Here is a 22,474-nt window from a genome sequence, read left to right as displayed (position 1 = left end):
ATGGCTTTAGTAGGCTTAGTTAATAGTGTCATGAACCGACTAATAGATCATGACAAAACAAGGGATTCCACACATGTATTCAATTTATAGGTAAAAATGTTTATTTGATTAAATGGAAACACAAAGAAACTTAATTATGTGAATCAGTAGATCAGTGGTGAGGTGTGTGCATGCATGCGATGTGATGAAATACAGGTGTATGAGCTAAAAGTAACTAACAACCAAAACAAAACCAACTGAACCAAACAAAAATGGTGGCTGTGGGGGAGAGAGAGAGAGAGAGAGCTGAGGCATCTGCTCCTCTATGGCCGCGTTCAGACTGCCAGCCAAAATCCGATTTTTAGCTCATCCAGATTGGAACTGGATGGCTCTTTTGAAGTCTGAACAGTCACAAATCACATGAAATCCGATTTTTGCGAACCGGATCGAAACCACCTTCGGGAGGTAGTTTCAGATCGCATTTGGACAGATGCGTCTCAGTCTGAACCGCTCCAAACACTCAGATCGGTTTTGACTGTCTGTGACGTCACTCTATGCGTAGCGCGGCAGCGCGGAGACGAGGTGAAAACACTGCTGCAGCCAACACTACAGATTTCACATGTGAATTTGGCTTACCACGCTGGAGGAAAGGAACAAAGGAAGGCAAATATGCAAACATGCCACAACACACAGAGGGGGAAGGAATCATCACAGTAGTTATACTGTTCTCGATCTCTGTAGGGTTCAGATGTAATTTAACGGCTCTTGTAGTCTTTGTATATTGGACAGAATGAATCAAATTTTGAAAGTAAAGAGTCTTTTATTTGACAGATGACAGTTTATAACTGAAGGGAGAGGAGTATGACATGCAACAAAGGCCTTTTCAATGTTTAATGGAAAGTGTTGTCATAAAAGCTGCAAGAAGATACATGACCTTGCATGGTAATGAAGCCATAGCAGACTGTAGCTTACTTACTCTTAAAATGTCTGTGTAAATGTTATACTGCGTGACAACCGTCTCAGCTTGCATAACCTTTGAAGTTGTTCACACAGGAGACAGAACATGTCAGCGAGGATAAGCTCGACTCACCCTCCCAACTTGTGTAACCATATTGTGTAAACTTTACTGAACTTAATGTATGAACACATAGTTCCTAATTGTTGCTGGCTATGAATGTCAACATATTCTTGGAAGTTTAAAAGCAGAAATATAAAAGAAACACAAATATAGAAAAGTTGCATATAATTAACATCCGGGGTCTTATTTGATAGGAGGGAGAGACATGCATACAAGCATTAAATATCTACAGTGATAGAAAGACTGCTTTTATTGCATACAATCTCACTGCACTAGACAGAAACTGGTCTTTAGTTACAAAGACAATTGAAATAGACATTGTTAAAATAATTGATTATTTTCTATATTGGTAAATGATTTTATGCTTGATTTCTGCTTCTCTGTTGTCTGTCTCTGTTGTCTGTCTCTGTGAGTGACACAGGTCACTATCAAAGGTCAAACCTTGGGTGTAATATCTCTCTCTATGCATTTATATTAAATCAGGCAATATGATTTTGATACAATGATTATGTTTGTGTGTTAATGTTATAACATATATTTCATTGTCTGTTTCATATTTTTTAGACTTTTAGAATCTATGTGAGACAGTGAAAATCCTTTGGCTCTGTAAGACATAATATCTTTGTAAGACATAACAAGGCAGGAGGTTTTTGTTGAATGTTCTGGAGAAGAGGCCAGGTCAGGATGGCCTTGTCCGGGGCAGCAAGATCGTATGCCCAGGTGGCATTGACGTGCCGTTGTATTGATTAAAACTGGCGAATCAGCGGATCAAGAAGGCGGAACTTCCTGGAGGAAATCGACCAGCATGTTTTGTAAAAACATGTTAGTATTTTAATGGGTTCAGGGAGAGAGTCGTGGTTCAGACTTCACAAACTGAAACCCGTCTGTTTGGATTCAGGGACATGAGTTTTTGAACCCAGAGAATCTCTGTAAAGTGCACATTTTTTGACATATTGTAATAAAACTATGTTAAACTGAGAACTTGGACGTCTCCAGCTCATCATTCCCCATCAAAGACTGCGCAGAAATAATTGGTGAGGTTTTTTCCTGTTGGTGTCAGATTATTACATTTTCAAGGTTTCCTCATGCAATTTTTCTAACAACATCTTGTGTCTAGCAGTTAAACTTTTAATATGAAGATATTTATATATATTCATGGACTGACTGTCTTCTAACCTCAGATTCTGTCTGATTGCTTGTGTACTATACTATGTACTAATGTTCAAAGAATGTTGAATGCACTTATTGTAAGTCGCTTTGGACAAAAGCGTCTGCTAAATGACATATAATGTAATGTAATGTAAAGAGAAAGAAAGTGATCAGTCCATGAATGATCAGTGTTGTGGTTCTCTGAGTCAGAGACAGCTGACTTGCTTGTTAAGAGTTTTCATCTGGAGTTACTCAGTATGGAAGTTGCGTTTTCACAAATCAGGAGGTTTCAATGGCCTTAATCAATATATTTCACACTTACTGACAACTGAAGTGAACCTCACCTGGCTTTTCTTTAGTGGACCGAACAGGAGCATAATCCCTGTGATGCAGCACCCAGTTCTGTCATTGCAATACGTTCATATTTCATAGATATCACTGCATGAAAACTAGGATTATAGACAATTAGCTGCACTGTTTAAGATGCTGTAACAACACATTCACAGGAATTGTCTTGTAATTAGTTCACAACAGTTCTGTGAATTGTGAATGATTGCTGATAAAACTGTGTGGCAGTTTTCCATGGTCAATAACTACAGAATGACCTGCATATTGTTTATATGCAATTCCTTTACATTTTCTTTAGATGTAGTTGAGGCAATATTGTAGCATATTTACACATCATCTGACATATCTTTTTATTTATCCAATCGGTCACTACAGATTAAATCCAACTCTTGTCCTAAATGATCCCCCAGGTGTGGAAGGATTTACAAAACTCCATAACCAGTCTCACCTGATGTTTTTAACTTTCAGAAACAAGTAACATGCTTGGAAGTACAATTACTAACAATTTAACCATACATAAGTAGTGTTTTCACCTATTTCATCATTTTAACGCTCAATTTATGTTGACTTTTACAACTTTAATATGTGTGTAACACATTAAATAACATATGCATCACATGCTATTTTAATCAAAAGGGGGAAAAAACACAAAGGCAGCTCTTCTGGTGGCAACAGTTAAAAAGCCTTTATTGCATGGCTAGTATATTTTCACCACATTAAAATAATTTGCAGAGAAATCCTGATGAAGGCCTGTACGAGCGCCCTGTCCACGGTTTTCGTTAACCATAACCCTTAAGACAATTTTTTGTTTTATTATGAGTTAGATACTAATCACACAAACAGTTACGTTATGCCCTAACTGATAAACATTAACCATATTTCCTAGAAGATAATCTTAACACATAACCCAGCATGCAAGACAGGTGTGAAAAAGTTATTGATACTGGTCACAAATGCAGAAAGATAAAATTGTTGATCATCAGACAACCAAAATATAATCTAATAACCCAATAACTGTCTATAACACCTCACCTACAATAACACATCCCCCACCATGCAAGACAGGTTGTTCAGGAATGCATGGTTATGATCGTCTCAAGCAGAATGGCTCCCTCAGGCTTTCTTAAATAGCTATACTGTTCTCTATCTCAGTAGGGTTCAGATATGTGTAGGGAACATCAAGCTGTGAGTTTCTTTGTGTAATTGCTTCACTGAGGTAGGACAACTCGGCTTGAAATTCCTTCATCATCTGCTTCAGGACAGGCTCATCGAATCGTTCCTCAGGGTATGCACCCAAGGGAACCTGCCAAGGTGACAAATGACAGAAAATGAGACTCACACAGAATTTAGTGGTAAACAAAAAGTTAAAAAATGTGGACATGCCCTAATTATGTTATTTTAGTATTTATTAACACCAAACTTACAAAATCAGTGAATGTCGTTGAGAGCAGCCAAGTCATTGCTGCAAAGCTGACTGTGTCTCCAACATCCGGGAGGGCCTCCAAAATTGTCTCCATGCTTGACTGCCCCTTAGTGGTTGGAGGAGATTTGTGCAGCAGTAGCGAGCCATTGGGCACCCAGGAGTAGTAGTTGTACTAAATTATGACAAAAAGCTTCAGTATGTATCAATTAAAATGTTTATTTATATTTCTATCTTTATTTTATTTTATCATATATTGTTGGCGAACTAATTCAACAAACTGATTCTAATGTCAAGCATTTCAGAAAAAGTCACAGTTAACCAACATAGGAAATTCAACCTTTGCACTGTTTTAAGGAAATTATTAAAATAATTATATTAAAAAAGCAGATTACAGATCTGCCAAACAGCAAACTTAATACTTGATGAAACATCAATACATATTCTGTTGTCCCAACTATTTACCTGCCCACTGTTGACTGAAGCATGTTGAGCCGTAGTTGTGTAGATCACCATGGTGATGAACTTGATCACTTCCTCAACAGTATGAAAGTCTGCTGGAATCCCTGTTAGCAGAATAATCATTATCAGTTAATTAATGACATTACATGCATTGAAAAATGTCAAATATAAACAAATGACTTGAGAACATGGGTTAAATACCCGAGTCTTTGTTTCCTAAGAAGCCATGTGTGAATATCTCACTGATCCATTCCTGCAGCTCAGTGTCTTTCTGCACCTCACTGTCTGAGGGGTAAAAGTGCTCCACTACTGCCGTCACAAAGCTGGTGACCACAAAACAAATTTAATTTAAACAGTTACATTTGAAAGTGAAAAATGGCAGAAAGACAGGGCCAAGAGAAGACATGACAAGTCTTGAACAAACAACAATCAACAGCTCTACATTTAATGCCTTTAACTCTTGGTTGTAAAAATCAGTAAACCTGTTGATGATGTTCCACAGCTTCACTCCATCATCTCTGTAGTAGAAGTTGGGTATAGACTCCAGTCCTCGTGCAGTGATGTTCTCTGGCAGACAGAGAGAGCTGTAGGTCGTTTCAGAGAGAGACCTTCTCATGAGCTCTGTCAGTCCTTCATGTCCAAGGGAACTCTGTCAATAACATGCAAATATTTTTAATCAGTCATATGAGAAGGCTAAAACTTGGCTTTGCAATGGTGCACTATCATTGTAGATGATTACTCAGAAATATGTATTTTAATGGGGCGTACAATAGACATAGGCCCATCAAGTCCAAAAAGAGATTTGCGGCCTGCAATGTTCACATAGAGAGTGTACCGGAAGTGTGGAATCAGCAGCTGTACAGACAAAGGGAAGAATTATAGAAGTAAAGGTCAGATACAGGCAGCACATCCTGGTGGTTTCTAACAACAACACACCCATAGCAAACAAAACTGACAACAGGTTTTCTTCAAGTGCTTTTTGTCTTTTACAAGAACAAACCCTGATGAATACAGAGTTCAACATCTCAGCAATACGACCTCTGCTCTGTAATTCTACCTTGTAGAGCGGATGCATCGCTGAGAAGCTGCGCAGAGCAGCCAAAGCAAAGACCTCTGCAAAATAGTGAGTGTTCATGAGGTGATGGACTGCTTGATGATCCAGGCAATCTGCATTTTTCAGAAACATCTTGGCGAGCAGCCAGTCAGTCTCTGAATCACTGGGTAGAAAGATGGGGTTCTGCTCAGAAGGTTGTTGATGCAACTGAAATGTGACAAAAACATGATTGATTTTTATGTTTAAATAGTGCAACAGGACTTCTGTACTGTGGAATGTAATACGGGTATGTGACTTTACTTAAGTTCATACAGTTTAAATACTGTCACTGTCAGTTAAATACCTGTATTGCAATTGGCATCAGTTTGTTTGCTGGGTTCATGTAGAACAAACCGAGACCGGCAGTCACATGCAGAGTTTCACCATTGTTGTCTCTCGGGGTTATTCCATCCATCTTCTTCTGGTCATAGAGGAATATATTGCCTTTCTGTATGGAAAGGAAAGAGAAGAAACAGTTAGGTTAAGACATTTAGAGGTATCACAGATTTGTTACAAATTGAAGCAATAGGATTCAGGGACTTTCCACTGTGAATTCTAGTAACTTGACTCTTAAAGACACAAATTGTCTTCCAAAATAAAGATTATCACCCATTTAAATACTTTCTTCTTTCATACCTTCATTTCCTTCTTCAGAGAGCTTCCCTCTTCCAGGAACGGCTTCACCATGTCCTCCGTGACTGGAAAGTTTGGGGGAAGCTCTGAGCAGCGCTTGATCATGGTGGGGTTGACTCCATTCAGAAACTGGTAACCATAAAAGTCATCTTCCTTCCAGTGCTCTGCAACATACTCTGGAAGAATAGCAGTGAACAAAAATGTTTTAAAGAAAATGGATCCTCATGTACTTCAAATTCAGATTTGGGGGGGCAGCTACCTGACAATGTTGTCTTTTTGAACCAGAAGATTTTCTTCATATCTTCAATGTTTTCCCATTTTTCATTTGATCCAAGCAGACCCTTAATTTTGAGTTCAATACCACTGAAGTAATTCAGGATAAAAACAAAAAGGGAAAACACAATTCAGGATTAAACAACATACTGATATTAATGCTTCAATTATTGAGAATATGACTATTGGAACTTAGTTATGTTCAATGTATATGTCTTCGTAGACACACGTTATCTTTTTTTCATCAGCTGCTTCAGTTGTTTTGGACTTTGAGAAGCGTATTTCAGCTGGAAGGTCAGACACATTATCCAAATGGCTGATGTGGACTAGTCCTTCAGCGATAGTCTTCCATCTTCAAAAAAAAAAAGAAACAAAGTTACAGAAAAGCATTTTAACATTTCTTTGGTTAAACCTCTGAGACCAGAACAGCTTCTGTAGGTACACGCTGTACTGCACATGGCAAAACTTACTGGTAAAAGTTCTTTTTAAGCATCAGCTCATTTTTACGGTGCTCGAACAGCAGGGGATGGTCCTCTTCAAAACCCTTCATGGCTGAGGTGTAAGAACATCATTACATCAGTTCAATTTTAAAAAACAATATTAAAAAAGTTGTTGAAAAATGTTCAAAAAGAGCTAACATCACAAAAAATGAAATATTTGGGAATTTGAAGCGGACCTTTGCCTCCTCTCAGCTCCACCAGTTCTCCCCTGGAGATCCATCTGTAACAGGGGAACAGCATGGCATCTCCTTCTGGAGTCGTCACCACTATTTTGGAGACGTACCACTCATCTTCTGGGAGAAACAAAAAAGGATCTTTCTCCACTTTGACCAGCAGAAGTTTCCCCAGAGATGAACTGGTTTTCAGGATGTAGCTCCCTGTCTTGGAATAAGGATTAATATACATATAAGCATACAGATACAATATAGTACAGGTCACTTAAACAATACTGCATCTTTCTGTATTCAATTTCACTATGCAACACCTTTATGACCTATACCGCTAACATTGGAAATATTTCCCAACCTTCTCAAACAATTCAGTTCACTTGATTTGTCTATTTATGTTCACATTTTTTCTCCACTAACAAGTTTTAAACCCACAGCTGTTGTTATAATATCTGGTCTTATATGTCTTATATTACTGTGGCTTACTGTATGACCAAACTGTATTAGCAAATTTAAAGTTGAACTCTTCAAAGTACTTTTTTTTGTACATTTAAGAAAGTTTGGGTCAGATTTGTTGAAAGGTGTCCAACAAATTGTATTGAACTCAGGAAAATTATGTTTGTGCCTCACAGATGATGCCATTTGTTCAGATAGTTAAATATAGTAATTCATTAAAAAAAATTACACAAATCTACTGCAGTTTTAATTCCAGACAAATACTATCACAACATAAATGTATGCACAAAAGCAATTACAATGTCCAAAGTCTACTTTTAGAATCAGTATTTGGGTAAGGTTCGACTGGATTCAACTTACTGTCCCAGTTGTAAAGTCGAAGCCAAAGTTGTCCAACTTCATTCGCTCACTCTGCCCTTCAGTTCCAAACAAAGTGACAAATATGTGGTCCCATGTTCCTGCATGCTGCAGGTCACCTGTCGTTACTTCTAGTTTGTACTCAGCCATGGTCTCTCAGTGGAAACGGTCCAGAAATGGAAACAGAGTGAATGCTCCAATACTCGTGTCTACCTACACATTCAAATGGAGGCTGTTTCTCACTGTGCACTACAGGTCAAGAGGCTAGGTTTATTAAGAATATGTTGTTATTCTGGTTTTTCATGTCAGTGCATGCAGCAGGATTGGGTGAGGGGTAGCAGCAGGGGCTGTCATTTGCATATTTAAGACAAGTTTACACTTACTAACTGAAGTGAACCTCACCTGGCTTACCTTTAGTAGGCTGTCTAACAAGTCATGCAATGACTTTGCAGCCTTTTTCACAAACAAAATATTACAGATAAGACAAGCAATGTGCTGCTTCAAAAAAAATTAAAGCCCACAACCTGCTGCCTTGATGTTCTGCCCTCAAACTTTTTTTAAAACTGTTTTCAACTGCATAGCTCCAGATGTACTGCAGATAATAAATACTTCTCTCCAAGCAGGACAGTTTCCACAGGCTTTGAAAACTGCAGTTATAAAACCTCTTCTAAAAAAAATCAAATCTGGATTCCACAACAATAACTATAGGCCAATATCAAATCTGCCATTTCTGGGGCAAATCATTGAAAAGGTTGTTTTTGAGCAAATTCATGCTTTTATGATGCAAAACAATCTTTTTAACACATTTCAGTCTGGATTTCGGCGACACCACAGCACTGAGACTGTACTTATCAAAGTCTTAAATAATATTCCTCTGAACACTGATGCAGGCAAATCCTCTGTCCTGGTTTTACTGGATCTCAGTGCTGCATTTGACACAGATGATCATAACATACTATTCAGCAGACTGGAACAGTGGGTGGGGCTCACTGGCACTGTGCTACAATGGTTCAAATCTTACTTACAAGATAGGGACTTTTTTGTGTCAATTGGAAACCATGAGTCTGAGCGAACTAAGATCACATGTGGGGTTCCTCAAGGGTCCATTCTCGGGCCGCTTCGATTCAACATCTATATGCTACCGCTAGCTCAGATTATGGAACATCACAACATCTCCTATCATACTTATGCCGATGACACACAACTCTACATTTCAGTGTCCTCACCTGACTACAGTCCCTTACTCTCATTGAGTAACTGTATTCATCAAATCAATGAGTGGATGCGCCAGAACTTTCTCCAGCTAAATGCAGACAAGACAGAGGTGATCATTTTCGGCCCTAAAAATGAAAGGTCTAAGATCAGCGCTCACCTTGGCTCTATGTCATTGACAGCATCAAATCAAGCCAGAAATCTTGGTGTAATTATTGACTCAGACCTGAACTTCAACAGCCATCTAAAGCTTATCACTAAATCTGCCTATTACCACCTGAAAAACGTAGCTAGAATTAAGGGGCTTCTGTCCAAACAAGACATGTAAAAACTTATCCATGCATTTATTTTTAGTAGGTTGGATTATTGCAATAGCATCTTCACAGGTCTTAACAAAAAATCAATCAGGCAGCTGCAGCTGATCCAGAACGCTGCCGCCAGAGTCCTCACAAACACGAGGAAACTGGACCATATTACACCGGTCCTTGAATCACTACACTGGCTTCCTGTGAGTCAGAGGATAGATTTTAAAATCTTACTGCTGGTCTACAAAGCACTGAATGGTCTCGGACCAAATTACATGCTTGATCTGCTACCTCTCTACGAAGCATCCAGACCCCTTAGGTCATCTGGAACTGGCTTGTTGCGTGTCCCAAGAACAAGTAAGCGGGGTGAGGCAGCTTTCAGTTATTCTGCTCCTCACCTGTGGAACAAACTACCTGTAGATCTGAGGTCTGCCCAAACGGTCAGCTCCTTTAAATCAGGACTAAAAACACTATTGTTTACTGCAGCGTACTCTTAACTTTAACACTTATCTGCTCTACTCTACTACCCTTACTTTTTAACTATGCAATGTTTGACTTGTGCTTTTTATTATTTTATCTCTTTTCTTATCCTGCTGTATCTTATTTTATCTTATTTATATTTATATTTCTATTTCCCTGTTTTAAGTGACTGTTTTTGCGGTTTTAATGTGTATGTAAAGCACTTTGAATTACCTTGTGTTGAATTGTGCTATACAAATAAACTTGCCTTGCCTTGCCTTGCCTAGTAGGCACAACAGGATTATTGACAATTAGCTGCACTGTGTATTTTAATAAGATGCTATAATGGCACATTCACAGGAATTCCCTTGTAATTAGCTCAGAACAATTCTGTGAACTGTGAATGATTGCTGATGACCTGAACTGTTCCATGATCAAAAACTACAAAATGACCTGAATATTGTTGATATGCACATTTTCTTAAGATAAAGTTAAAGCTATATTGCAGCATGCTATTTACACATTATCTAATGTATATTTATATGTATTTAAACCCTTGGTCAGGAAAATAATATATTAACATTCCTGGTATGTACTAACTTGCATTTAACGGTTAAGTTGCCTAGTTTCATGTTAGACAATGTTATCAAAGACACTTTCTTGTTTAAGTATGAGGAGTACTAAACAGTTATATTTTGCTGCACTAGCCATCATTGATCAGCAAATGGATTATGCCCCAACTGATACATAAACATTTACTTAAAATAAGTCACACAAAGATACAGGTACCCTACCAAACCCCAGCTTAACATTATACAACCTAGCAGTGGTGGGCCGTCAGGGCCAGCAAGGCCTTCTCTGCTGGCCTAACATAACCAGAAATCATGGTCATGATTATGATAAAGGTTAATTTAATTTTTCATTTACTTTCCCTAAATATCTAAAAGTATTCATATTCTCCTCGTGTCATATTATGCTCCTTCCAGTGCTGTTGTTTTTAGGTTAGAGTTTTTATCCAATCAGAATTCAGCTATCTTATGTTGCCAGGCTGTATGAAATCTGCCCGGGCCTTCAGAATCAACAATGCGGGCGTCTGTGCACTGTAAGTGAACGGGCAAATACAGTTGATAGATAGTTGCGATAGCCAATCAGATCACGAGTTGTGTCAGTAAGGCCCTCCAGCTGGCCTCACGTTGAACGTGACATTTACGCGTCCTGTAATTGGATATGGATACTTACTAGTTTGAGCCACGGCAGTGCTATGCAGATCAACAGAGTCACACCCGGAACTGTTAACGGTATGTAACTAATCTGGCGCATGGGAACAGCTGTGTGGTTGTACTCAAAGCAACAGGTCACAGAAAGTCGTGATATGTCACGTTTTGACATGAAAAAGCTTTTTCACAAAGAGACTTGTTTATTGTGTCGCTGTCGCAAAGTTTGGCCGTCTTGTTAGTGTCTTTCTGATATTAAACTGCGATTTTGCAATTTATTGGACAATCTTGTTAAAGCTTGCATATTCTTTGTGGACTCATTTAATAAAACTTTTTGGAAAGATAATTTTAAAGACCCTTTTATTTTTAAGTTTTGACAGTAGCATATCAGATATGTTTTAATTGCTAATGCGGTATTGTTGATTTTTAAAATGCGGCGGATAATAGCCCATTTTGTACACAACTGAGGTGATGCAATGCCTAGTAGTGCTTAAGTGTGTTTCTAACTACTCTCCAGTCCTGGTGTTATAAATGCTGGCATAATGAAACGTATTTATTGACTAAGTTGGACATCACTGAAGGCCTAAGTGTGAAATGCACCGCCCGCCACTGCAACCTAGAGTATAGTATATATATATATAGTCATTACTGCAAAGCTGACTGTTTCTCCAACATCTGGGAGGGTCTCTAAAATTGTCTCCATGCTTGACCGCCCCTTAGTGGTTGGAGAAGTTTTGTGCAGTCGCAGGGAGCCATTGGGCACCTCAGAGTAGAAGTCATTCTATATTAAGGCTACGTTTACACGAGAACGGTCTGAACAGAAGACGCAAAAGTGGCGTCGCGTCTTCACTTTTTAGTCCTCGTTTAGACGAGCATTTTCGGGAGGAAATCTGCGTGCATACGGTGACGCAAAAGTGTGTGAAATTGGATTGTATGCGTGCCAGGCAGCATCACCTAAAGCCATAAGAGCATCTTTGGGCATGCAGAAGTTTTCACGCCACACATTTTCATCAGCTACTCCTTCCACAAAGTTATCCACCATCCACTAGATCTCCCAGGTCTCGTTCACAACCGTCTGGCTCGCCTCCATCGAATTGCTGCATCCGAAATGTGATAGAGGTAATTACAGATCCTTCTCTGTTCAGTAATACTATCTCTACATATCCTGTACATTGGTGGAAAGACTCCGTAAGTTTATTAGAGCTGCCAGAGCAGCTTGAAGGTCCAACGCATGGAAATAATCCCACGTTTGTTTATTTTCCTGTACTGGAGCATGTATGTGACGTAAACACATACGTGACGTGAGCAGATCTGAGCACAGTTTTGCGTCTTGGCAGTGTAGACGGACACGCTACGGCGGAGCGTATTTAACTTTTCCACTTTGGAAGGTGGTTTCAGATTTTTGCGTCTTTAAGCCCCCAAAACGCCGTCACCGTCTAAACGAAAGGCACTTCCGATAAAATATTCTGTCGTTTTTACCCGCGAGCGTCCTCGTGTAAACGGGGCCTAAGAGCCTCAGTTTTAACCTCTTGAGACCCAAGCTTTAGTTTGGTAAGTATTGTTAGTTTCTCCTAGATATTTAGGATTAGTAGGACATGATAAGTACAAAAATTAAGCATTATTAAAAACTAAGCGTTATTAAAAACAAAGCATTATTAAAAACTAAGTTTTATTTTACTGTAGAACATTTCCATACATTTACAGCCTCTCTTTGAAAGAACGTAAAATCTATTCGTTGTCAAATGAGAACTTCCTGATTAGCAGTCGTAGCTTGTTGCTATTGCTAAAAATAGTCAAATTTGTACAGAATCTCAAACTACAAACATTATTAAGCACAAATAAACAAGTTTTAACCAGAAAATCTGATCAGGTTTTGTACCTGGTCCACTTTTTTCTGGGGATAAGCTGTTGATTGACTTAACCAAGATGCTGCCATCTGATTTTTTCACTCATTGATGTATTTTCTAGAGTGTGTACTACTGAGGACAACATGTCATAGTTAAGCAGAATGAAGAATAAAGGTCCAGCAAACCTAAAATGTAATGTCCACATATGAGGACGCAGGTTCTCCGGAGGTTAAGACTTACGAACAGGTCGCCAGACTATTGCAGGGCAGACACATAAAGCAATAACCATTTATGCTCTCATTCACACCTACAGGCAATTTAGAGTCACTTTGGATTGTGGGAGTGTTATATTTGAATAATTATAAGGGGGCAGACAGCCAATGTGTTTTCCTCCACTGTAGCTATTGTCTTTCACAGACAGACCTGAGACAGCGCGTTCCCACAGAAGTTAGGATGTTTAGGCTTTGTAGCTCATAGATACGCGCCTGTAAGAACAACACACACACACACACACACACACACACACACACACACACACACACATACACACATTGTGTATCACAACTTTAGAAGAGACTTGAACAGCTGTCTATGTCATAGGTCCAACTTCTGTAGAATAATGAAAATGTGAATTATTACAGAAATCAGGGCTCTTTCTGACTGGGATCCTGCAAGAGCTGTGTCAGTCCAGCACTGCATATCTGTTTGGAACGAACTTCCAAACTCCGTCCAATCTGCAGAGTCCTTTCCAAGCTTTAAGAAGAGAGTGAAGACCTAACTCTTTGCTGAACACCTTCACACTTAATCTACACAAATGACAACGATAAGTATCGCACTGATCACTCACCTGACCTAAAAGCACTGTATCACCCTATAATGTAATAATTTCCTGATAATGTAATAATGCCTGAAAATGTAATAGAATTTGCACTTAACTTGATCTAAAATTTATGAAAATTTTTTTTTAAATAACTTCATCAATAATGTAATATATTATCCTGACTGATACCGTAATAACAGTTTTATTACGTTTTCAGGGTTTTCCCCCCCAAACTGTTTATGTAATACTTGACAGATAATATGTTATGATGATATGTTCATTTTCAGTCCAGAGTTCTACATTTTTTGTTTTGACAATTTAAGAATGTTATATACACAAGATTTGAAACAACAGAAAGACTATTGGGTTAAATTGCAGACCTTGAGTACCATACAGCCATATGCACATGTGCAGATATGCAGGGACATGCAACTACATTAAACTTGTATTAACACTTATATTATGGTCATGTTCCACACATTTATTAATAAGCTCTATAAAAAATATGGTTTCCTATTTAATCCACCTCTCATGGAGTGATTAATTTCATATGGTTATGTCCACTGGCATGAAATTCAAAGTCATTTTGGTTTGTTTTAACATGTCTTTCTGAGATGTAACCAGCTCTCCTCATCGTGTTTATTGGGCTTGGATAAAAATTGTATATCTTATATTGTATTATGGGCGAACACAGACTCTGTAGAAGCACGAACACGTTGTCTGTTATCATTTCTTTGCTTGTGGCGCCCTCCTGTGTTTAACACAGGGTAGAGCATCCTTAACAGGACAATGGAACTTGGCACAATTTGTACAATTCCCTTGCACATTTACAGTACTGTGTTTGCTGTTTACTGTTTTTACTGTCTTAGGCAGGTGTGAAAAAATGCCTCGAAGGATTGGTGCTGTTTGGAGGCAAAGGGTGGTCACACCAAATATTGTGGCCGCATCAATTTCAAATCTCTAATGCTCGCCTATAAAGTTGTCTCCAGTACTGCTCCCAGCTACTTGAACGCCCTGATTCAGGCATATGCTACCTCACGACCTTTGCACTCCTCCAATGAATGGCGCCTGGCTCTGCCACCTGTTCGCCCAAGGCAATTCAAACTCTTTGCATTTCTTGTTCCCCGTTGGTGGAACACACTACCAGTTCCTACCAGAGCAGGGGCGTCCCTCTCTACCTTTAAAAACCTCCTGAAGACCCAGCTCTTCAGAGACCATCTTCTCTCCTAGCACCACATGACATGATCATGTTACAGAACAGCTTTATTAGAGGGCTTCTGCAAAACTCAGTGTTCATCATTGTTTTTAATGGAAGTGTTTTGAACAACAGATCATCATCACATCATGACACATAATGACCAAAGGTAAAAGCTGTTGTATTTTAAGCATCAGATCAGTTTATGAATAGACACACAAAATAAAAAAAAAATAATGAAGAAATCTACATTTCAGTTTTGCATATTTAAAAATAGACTTAGTTAACAGACATTTTGTGAGCGCTGCCCTTGTGGCTCACAGGTAGAGTGCATATCATTAAGACTGAGTACTTAATGCAGTGGCCTGGGTTTGAGTCCAGCAAATAAGCCCTTTGCTGCATATCCTCCCTTTCCTCTCTATCTCTGTTGCTATCAAAATCAAGCATAAAGGTATAAAGAAAAATAAATATCTTTAAAATAAATGTTTTCATGCGAGAAAACATTGTTCACAGGTTATCAAAAAGAACAACATATTGACCAAAGACAAAAGTGATTGTATTTCAAATATATCAGATCAGTTAATGGCTAAAAACACAAAATAAAAACCAAGCATAAAAATATTTGAGAAATATCTATAAAAAACATGGAACATAATGTATCATTGTAAATTCTTACATAGTTGTTAAAATACACCGTATAGGCAAATGTACTGTACAGTTAATGGTGCTTATTGTTTAATTTCATGGAACAATATTATTAAATTGCTATACAACACATTGATTCAGTATTATTCAGAGCATGACAAAGGGTAATAAATTGATTTCCTTTACAGATATCAGATCATTTCATTATGGAAAAAAACATTTTCATGATTAAAAACTGGCTCCTTGTGAGCTACAGTGCAACTTTTTTATAAGACATTTTTTAAGATGTTTGATTGTACAGCCACAATGTGTATGTGTATTTTCAAAAGACAAAAAAATGCAAATACTCAAAAAAAATCCTCTCAATCATCCTCTCTGACTCATTAGAAGTGTGTGTTGGTGTGCAAGACCCTGCCCTCTCTGTTTCTGGGCACTTTGAGCACTGGGTGTGTAGCCTTCAGCCACAGCGTGAAGGGTTTTAGGGCTGGACTTTAAAATGTAGCAACCAGGTGTCAGAGCTAGAAAAAAAGACTTACAGAATGGGTTATTCTGGGGTTGGTTTTCATCTGTTATTGAGATGTGCTTCTGTTGTTGTTAAGCTATGTCAACAAGTCAAAATGTCAAGTGCAACAGGGCCTTTCATCGAGAAACCGATAAAGAATGACACTTTTGACCCATCGGCACGCCAACTAAGCTGACTTCGAAACATTGGAGTGACTTCGACCTTCAGATCTGGGACACAAGTATCTGCCAGTATCAAGTTATTGTTCACCTCACCAGTGACCCTGCAGAGGATCTCCTCCACCTTCTTCTCTTTCCATATTTTGCCATTTTCCCACAAGGTGGCAAACTCTTCCTGGCCAGCCTTGATGCAACTTTTGATTTCCCCCAAGTGTACCAGTCGTTCATAGCCCTGCTTCTTTCCCAGGAAGAAATGGACAATGGGACGTTTGCCATTGTACATTTCCTTCATCACTGTGTGATAAGAGGTCCTCATCTGAGAGATGTACTTCCCCAGACTTCTTTGGGGTGGAAGGTGCTGCTGTGGCCACAACAGTACAACTGCAATGAAGTACAGTGGCAAGTTTTCACTTATTGGGATTTGGTCACACAGAACTTTGAGAAGGAAACCAATTAGGTCCTGGTACGGCTTCATGTGCGGTGAGGCCAGGTTGATACAGCTCAACACAACATTGACATAGATGAAGTTGATTCTCTCCTTTACAGTTGACCTCTCATGATTTGCAAATACAAAAGCATACTGTTTGGCAATCTTGTTCATTTTTTCCGATTGGATGCCATTTGAGAGACAGCTCAGGATACCAGAGTAGGTATCAACTTTTTGCATCTCCAGGTATTGTCGTGCCTCGTGTAGTTGCAGCATGTTTTGCATGGTTTTATTCTTCGAAAGAGCTGCTGTCTTGCAGAAAAGATTTGCAAACTGTGTGAAACATCTGAAAAGGTCCTTTCGGGCAGCTTGCTCACGACTGTCTTTCATGCCAAATCTGGAGCCCAGGTTCACATAAAACTTGTCAAGCAAGTCAAAGTTCACCTTCATCCTATCTCTGAGGTTGTAAAGTACATCCTCAAACTGTTTGAGAATTTGGTAGTAGCGGGAGTGTTTGCATTGCCGTTTATCATTTTTCTCTACAGCCTGAAGTTCCAGCTTTCCGGACAGAACCTCACTCATGATGTCATGGCGGACATTGTCCGCCATTTTTGAAGAAAAAATGGGGGTCTTTGCCAGCACTTCAATGACAAGTACTCCAATCTGAATTTCTCCCAGGCACCCTGCTGTATTAAACGGGCAATTGTCTGTCTTGACTAGTAATCGCTGAATTGACTCCTTCTTTGCAAGGTACTGTGTTTCCCTGAATGCTTCCATTGCTGACTGAGCCATTTTGAGAAACATGTGCAGTTTATCAGGAACAATAGGCTCTTCCTTGTAGTTTGCAATGGCATTCTTCAGTTTGTGCTTGATAACTTGTGCTGACGTGTCTGCAAAATATGAGCTGTCTTTGGAAAGATCTCTCGCTTTACATGCCCAAACTTCTGCTTCTAAGAAGTCCTTCTTTTTTAGGTAATAGTACCTGGCTAGTAACTGAGAGACAACTGCATTTTTCTCAAACCTCTTTGATGCATTTTGTAGCACAATCTCTTCCAGGCCTGGGGTTTCACTTGCAATGTCTTGAATTAGTGGAGAGAACTGAGATTCTTCCACTGAATGATATCTCTTTACCAAAATGTGGTGAACATCTTGCAGGAGTTTGTCTTTGCCTTGTGTGCTCTCATAGAGCTTGTCTGTGGTCAGCAGAAGGTCAGTGATTTCAGCTTTGTTCACATTGTGTGTTTTGGTAAGTTCCTGCAAACAATGCTTTGCAATACTTGAATGGATCATTTTCACAGCTTGGAAAACTACCTTACCCTCAACTGAACAAGTGGCAATTAAAGTGGAAAACTTCCCAAATCCATCTTCAACTTTGCTAGTTCCACAAACTGGTTTTGGCTGAAGACCAAGAACTTCTTCACACAGAGAGACAGAGAGAGAGGCACCCTTGCAGTATACATCCAAAAGGACTAAAACAGCCAAGAGTTGGGCATGTTTCTGCTCTATGTTGAAGCTCTTGAGGGTGTTGCTTGCCACACTCTGAACATACTCTGTCTTGAAGTTCTTCTTCATGATCATGAACCCATAGAACGTGTTGACATTCTTGTGAGTTTTCTCTATTTCGACAAGTTTTTCCTCAAACTGTTTCTGTTCCATGTCAGAGAGATTATTTCCAATGAATACTGTCTCTTCAGTTGTTTCAGTTGGTTCAGAGGACTCTGACCTCATACAGTTCAGGATAATTACCTGTGCAGACTTGCACTGAATGCCTTTCTTGGTGCATTGCTTTTCAATGTGCTGCTGCAAGCCAAATACTTTTTCCTTTTCATCAAAGTCATCTATCATCAGCAAAACAGGGACCCTTGGTAATTGCTCCTTATGGTCATACATTAAAAGTTTGACCACTTGATCAGCAACTTCAGATAAGTCAGCGCTGCTGTCTTTGAGGACAGCACAACGGAATCTGTTCCGGAGGGCCCATAAAATGTGCATGGCCAAAGTGGTCCCACCACATCCAGGAACATGCATGAGGTTGAACAACACACAAGCTTTTCTCAGGGAGCACGCATCGGGTATGACTGTGTTCATGATGAAATCAAACTTGTCTCGTTTGATAAATGGTATGGATCCAGGTTGGTCTGAGAAAAAGAAATTCCACCATGAAACTTTTCCTCCTTTGTAGAAGTTTTCCTCTATGACAATTTTGTCCTCGTTTCCTCCTTCACATTGATTCACGCACAGGACATCCAAAGTACTCAGGCTACGTTCCACTTTCTTCTCAAGAAGCACTTTGCTTTCTCCACCACAGGGTAGAATACGACTGGATCTACGGTTTTTGGACCAAAGACTCCACAAAGTGCCATTGACTTCAGGAAGACTGAGCTCATATATACATCTACCAGAGATGTTGATTCCGCACCGAGCATTTATTAGGTCCGTCCAGGAGGTAAATGCTTTTTCACCGTCACAGATACAAAGGATTTGATCTGTGCCTTTGAGCTCTTGCCAGAATGTACTGAAAGTTTCAACAAGCGGGTCCATCTTCTCATTCACTGTTGACAAAAGTAAGAAAATGACAAGAAATCTCTTGTTTGGAAGAACATCTTTTCGACACAAGAACGAAATCACATCTCGAACAGAGGCTCCCTTGTCCATCAACCACTCGTCTATGTCTGAGGGTGCCTCAGTACTTCCATTCTCATCCTCAATACCTCCATTGCAGAATACCCAGCTGGTGAGTCTCGTCAATTTCAACTTGTTTGCAATGTCCTCAACCCCTTCTGTGATTTTATACTTTGCTGGTAAATGGGCACTAACTGTACTCTGCTGATCAAAGTGCCATTGCAATCCATACTTAGCTGATTCTGGATCAAAGTCCAAAACAGCTGTTGGGTTGAGCTCTACAAGAAATCCTAGTGATTCAAACTGTGTTGAATGTGATTTGTTAGTTACTATCACATACCGCTCAAAGTGTGATTTATCCAAAGAGAGGGTTCTACCAGTTATCATCTGACTTAATCTGGAGCCTTGAGTACTGCTTTTTATTACACTGAGGTGCTTCTCTTCAGCTTGTTTGCGTAGTTGGAAACGTTGTGCTTTTCTGTCAACAAACTTGTTGTACTCTTCCTCAGGTTTGGCAGAACTTGTTTGTGCAAGGAGATTTCTGCTGCTACCACCATCCCTGATAAAGAATTGTTTTGATGGTTTTGTTTCGGATGTGGCTGTTTCTTTTCCTTTTGCTTTTTTCTTGGCTTTTTTTGTGCTCAGGTTGAAAGTGTGGTAGATGTTTTCTTCACACATCGTTGAGTCAGGAACTATGTCCACTTCTATCACACATTTGTCAGATGATGTCATATTCTTATTGAGAACCCCAACAAATCGAGGAGGTTTGATGCAATTTTGAGCTGTCTGTTTGTGTTTATGCTCAAAATAACCATCAATGGTAGACTTTAGTTTTATTGCATAAGCCTCTCTGTCCTTAACAACCACTCCCAACACTTGACCATGGGTGAAATTTGGCTTATCTCCTATTCCAAAATGTATGGTGCCGTTTGTGCGGCTATTCATGCAGGCAGCTGCAAAGCGAATGACCTCTTCAGTGAACTTGGTCATTTTCATTTCATCTGTTGATTCATCTGTATTGATGAAAGCTTTATACTCATGGCAGGGTTCAATTAAGTCAGAGGCACCTGATTCTGTAATGTCAAGAATATTGCTCTCCATGTATCTATAGGTATCATGGTACCTACAAAATGGATAAGGCTTGCATGGTCTACCAGGTTCATTTGTAGAACTGATTGGCTCCTCATTCTTTGATTTAACTACCTCATCTCTGGCATTAATGATAAGTTTTGCTGGTCCATAAGTCACACCCATTTCACGTAAGTCTGCTGTATCTAAAATCAAAAGACTCGGTCCATTAATGTCCTGCTCAAACAGTATTTCTGCAGCTTTGTCATCTACATGATCCAACTGGAGAGCCCATTCTTTCACTTGACGTTTACTCCAATCATTGATGTCAGGTGGTAGATCCTCCTCCTGACTCTAAAAACACAAAGTGATGTTATTTATCCACATTTTAAACTCAATGTACTGCACACATATTTGTCGATCATATTTAGTATTGAAATTTGATGTGTAGTAATCAGCCCCTAACCAACTTGGCCCCCTAGGCAAGATTTTAGGTGGCGCCCCCCTTGCATCGCAGTAAATTCCACTGCCAATTTACACTCACACATTTAACTTCCCACAAAATAGGAATAGAGGCTGAGGAAAGTATTAATGTTTCCCACAGGATTTTATGAGACTATGGTGGGGACCCAAACCATCTAGGGGGGTCCAGAGGCATGGCCCCGCCGGGAGAAAATGTTCACATTTTTAAGTTAAATGCATCAGCCTTCTGCACTCTGAAAGCTAAATATGAGCAAACACCTCGCATAACATTTTTTCACAGTCTGGAAATACTGTAATATAGAATCCTTATCTCAATTTTAATTGCAGACATTTTTTGCTGTAAAAGCCCAAATTTGGTGTCCTCTCACATAATCTAATGCCACTATTCTATCATATACACTGATCTTAATATTTGCATATACTAACAAGTTTGCCTACCTGATTGTAAACATGTAGGGATTATTGTGTGTTTTATTTAAGGAATTATATTTTGACAGTCTTCTTGTAAGTTCTGTGGTGAATTCTGTTATACTTTTAACGCATTCATGTGCTCTTATTTTTGAAAGCTGCATGTGTTTAGCAACAGGAAGTAATTAATACAGTACACAGAGTTTAGATTTTTGGGATTAGCACAACTTCACACAAGGAGAGATCATGTGGGGGTGAGACTGATGCAGACAAACAGGCATGTTTCTCTATCATGCTGGCATTGTTTTGAAGCGGCGAAGAGGGGTGTAAAATGTACACGCTGTAGTGAATCGCAACTTAGTATTCAAAGCTATTTCATTAGAATCAAAAATAATATAGCCTAATTCAGTATTTGATTTTAAGTGAACAGTTGGCACTCTGACTTTACTCACCTAAAGCTCGTTGTTGATGTTTAGTGTAGTAGTTGAAGCTCAATAAATTCAGAGCGCCTGTGAATGCGTGCATCTAGATCTAGACTGTGGCAGGCTGCACAATTAATGGGAAACACTGTATTATTTTTATTTTTTAATAATGTGTTAATGTGGGCTTATTTTTCATATTAAGAAATAGTAAATATACTTTTTTTAAATACTTTTTTTTTATTCCTCTATTTGTGGCAGCTCTAGCATTTGCCTATACTGCCTATGCCAAGGGCCGGCTCTGGTCGTAATGCATTACAACTTGAGGTGTTTTTATACATAAGAAGTGAACATGTTTCACAAAGATGTGCTAATTTGATAACTTTATCTTTAAATGCATTTGAATCGAATGTAAAACATCCTTTATAGTACTATAGTACTTATGGTGCAGTTTAATGGATTATGGTATAGGAGCATCTTCCTCTAAAATGCTGATTGTTTGAACTGTTATTTACCTTCATTTGGCTTTGATCTGCCATGGTTGCCTTTATTCCTTCTTCATCAACGTAGACAACTAATGCTACAAAAATTTGCCAAAAAAGGGAAAATCACAATATAGACCAAAACACTGTACCATTAGCATAAAAAGCATAACATGTCATGTAGATTTCAGATTTCAGATTTACCTTCATTTTGCCTGATCATCCATGATAGCTGGCTCACTTTTCACAAATCTTGAACGCTGATGCTGCAA

At 39.0% G+C, this 22,474-nt stretch overlaps 2 protein-coding genes across 2 annotated transcripts; both read right to left on the bottom strand.

Annotated features, from left to right (window-relative positions):
* Nucleotides 1–3,224: 3,224 nt before the first annotated feature.
* On the bottom strand, nt 3,225–8,094 carry LOC131991128 (hydroperoxide isomerase ALOXE3-like). The gene is made up of 14 exons (XM_059356438.1): nt 7,919–8,094; nt 7,112–7,316; nt 6,906–6,987; nt 6,665–6,787; nt 6,422–6,525; nt 6,166–6,338; nt 5,834–5,977; nt 5,494–5,697; nt 5,205–5,291; nt 4,919–5,085; nt 4,638–4,759; nt 4,440–4,540; nt 3,979–4,149; nt 3,225–3,857 (listed from the first exon to the last, which is right to left on the bottom strand). The coding sequence occupies exons 1-14, from the start codon at nt 8,063–8,065 to the stop codon at nt 3,678–3,680; spliced, it is 2,010 nt and encodes a 669-aa protein (XP_059212421.1). The 5' UTR covers nt 8,066–8,094; the 3' UTR covers nt 3,225–3,677.
* A 6,969-nt stretch (nt 8,095–15,063) lies between these two features.
* On the bottom strand, nt 15,064–22,259 carry LOC131991533 (sterile alpha motif domain-containing protein 9-like). The gene is made up of 2 exons (XM_059356987.1): nt 22,236–22,259; nt 15,064–20,764 (listed from the first exon to the last, which is right to left on the bottom strand). Exons 1-2 carry the CDS (start codon nt 22,257–22,259, stop codon nt 16,217–16,219), a joined length of 4,572 nt encoding a protein of 1,523 aa, XP_059212970.1. The 3' UTR covers nt 15,064–16,216.
* Between the last annotated feature and the right edge of the window lie 215 nt (nt 22,260–22,474).

The sequence above is a fragment of the Centropristis striata genome, chromosome 18 (genome assembly GCF_030273125.1).
Source record: "Centropristis striata isolate RG_2023a ecotype Rhode Island chromosome 18, C.striata_1.0, whole genome shotgun sequence".
Classification (NCBI taxonomy): domain Eukaryota; kingdom Metazoa; phylum Chordata; class Actinopteri; order Perciformes; family Serranidae; genus Centropristis; species Centropristis striata.
The sequence above is the reverse complement of the archived record's forward strand: the minus strand, read 5'-3'. Positions and strand labels throughout refer to the sequence as shown.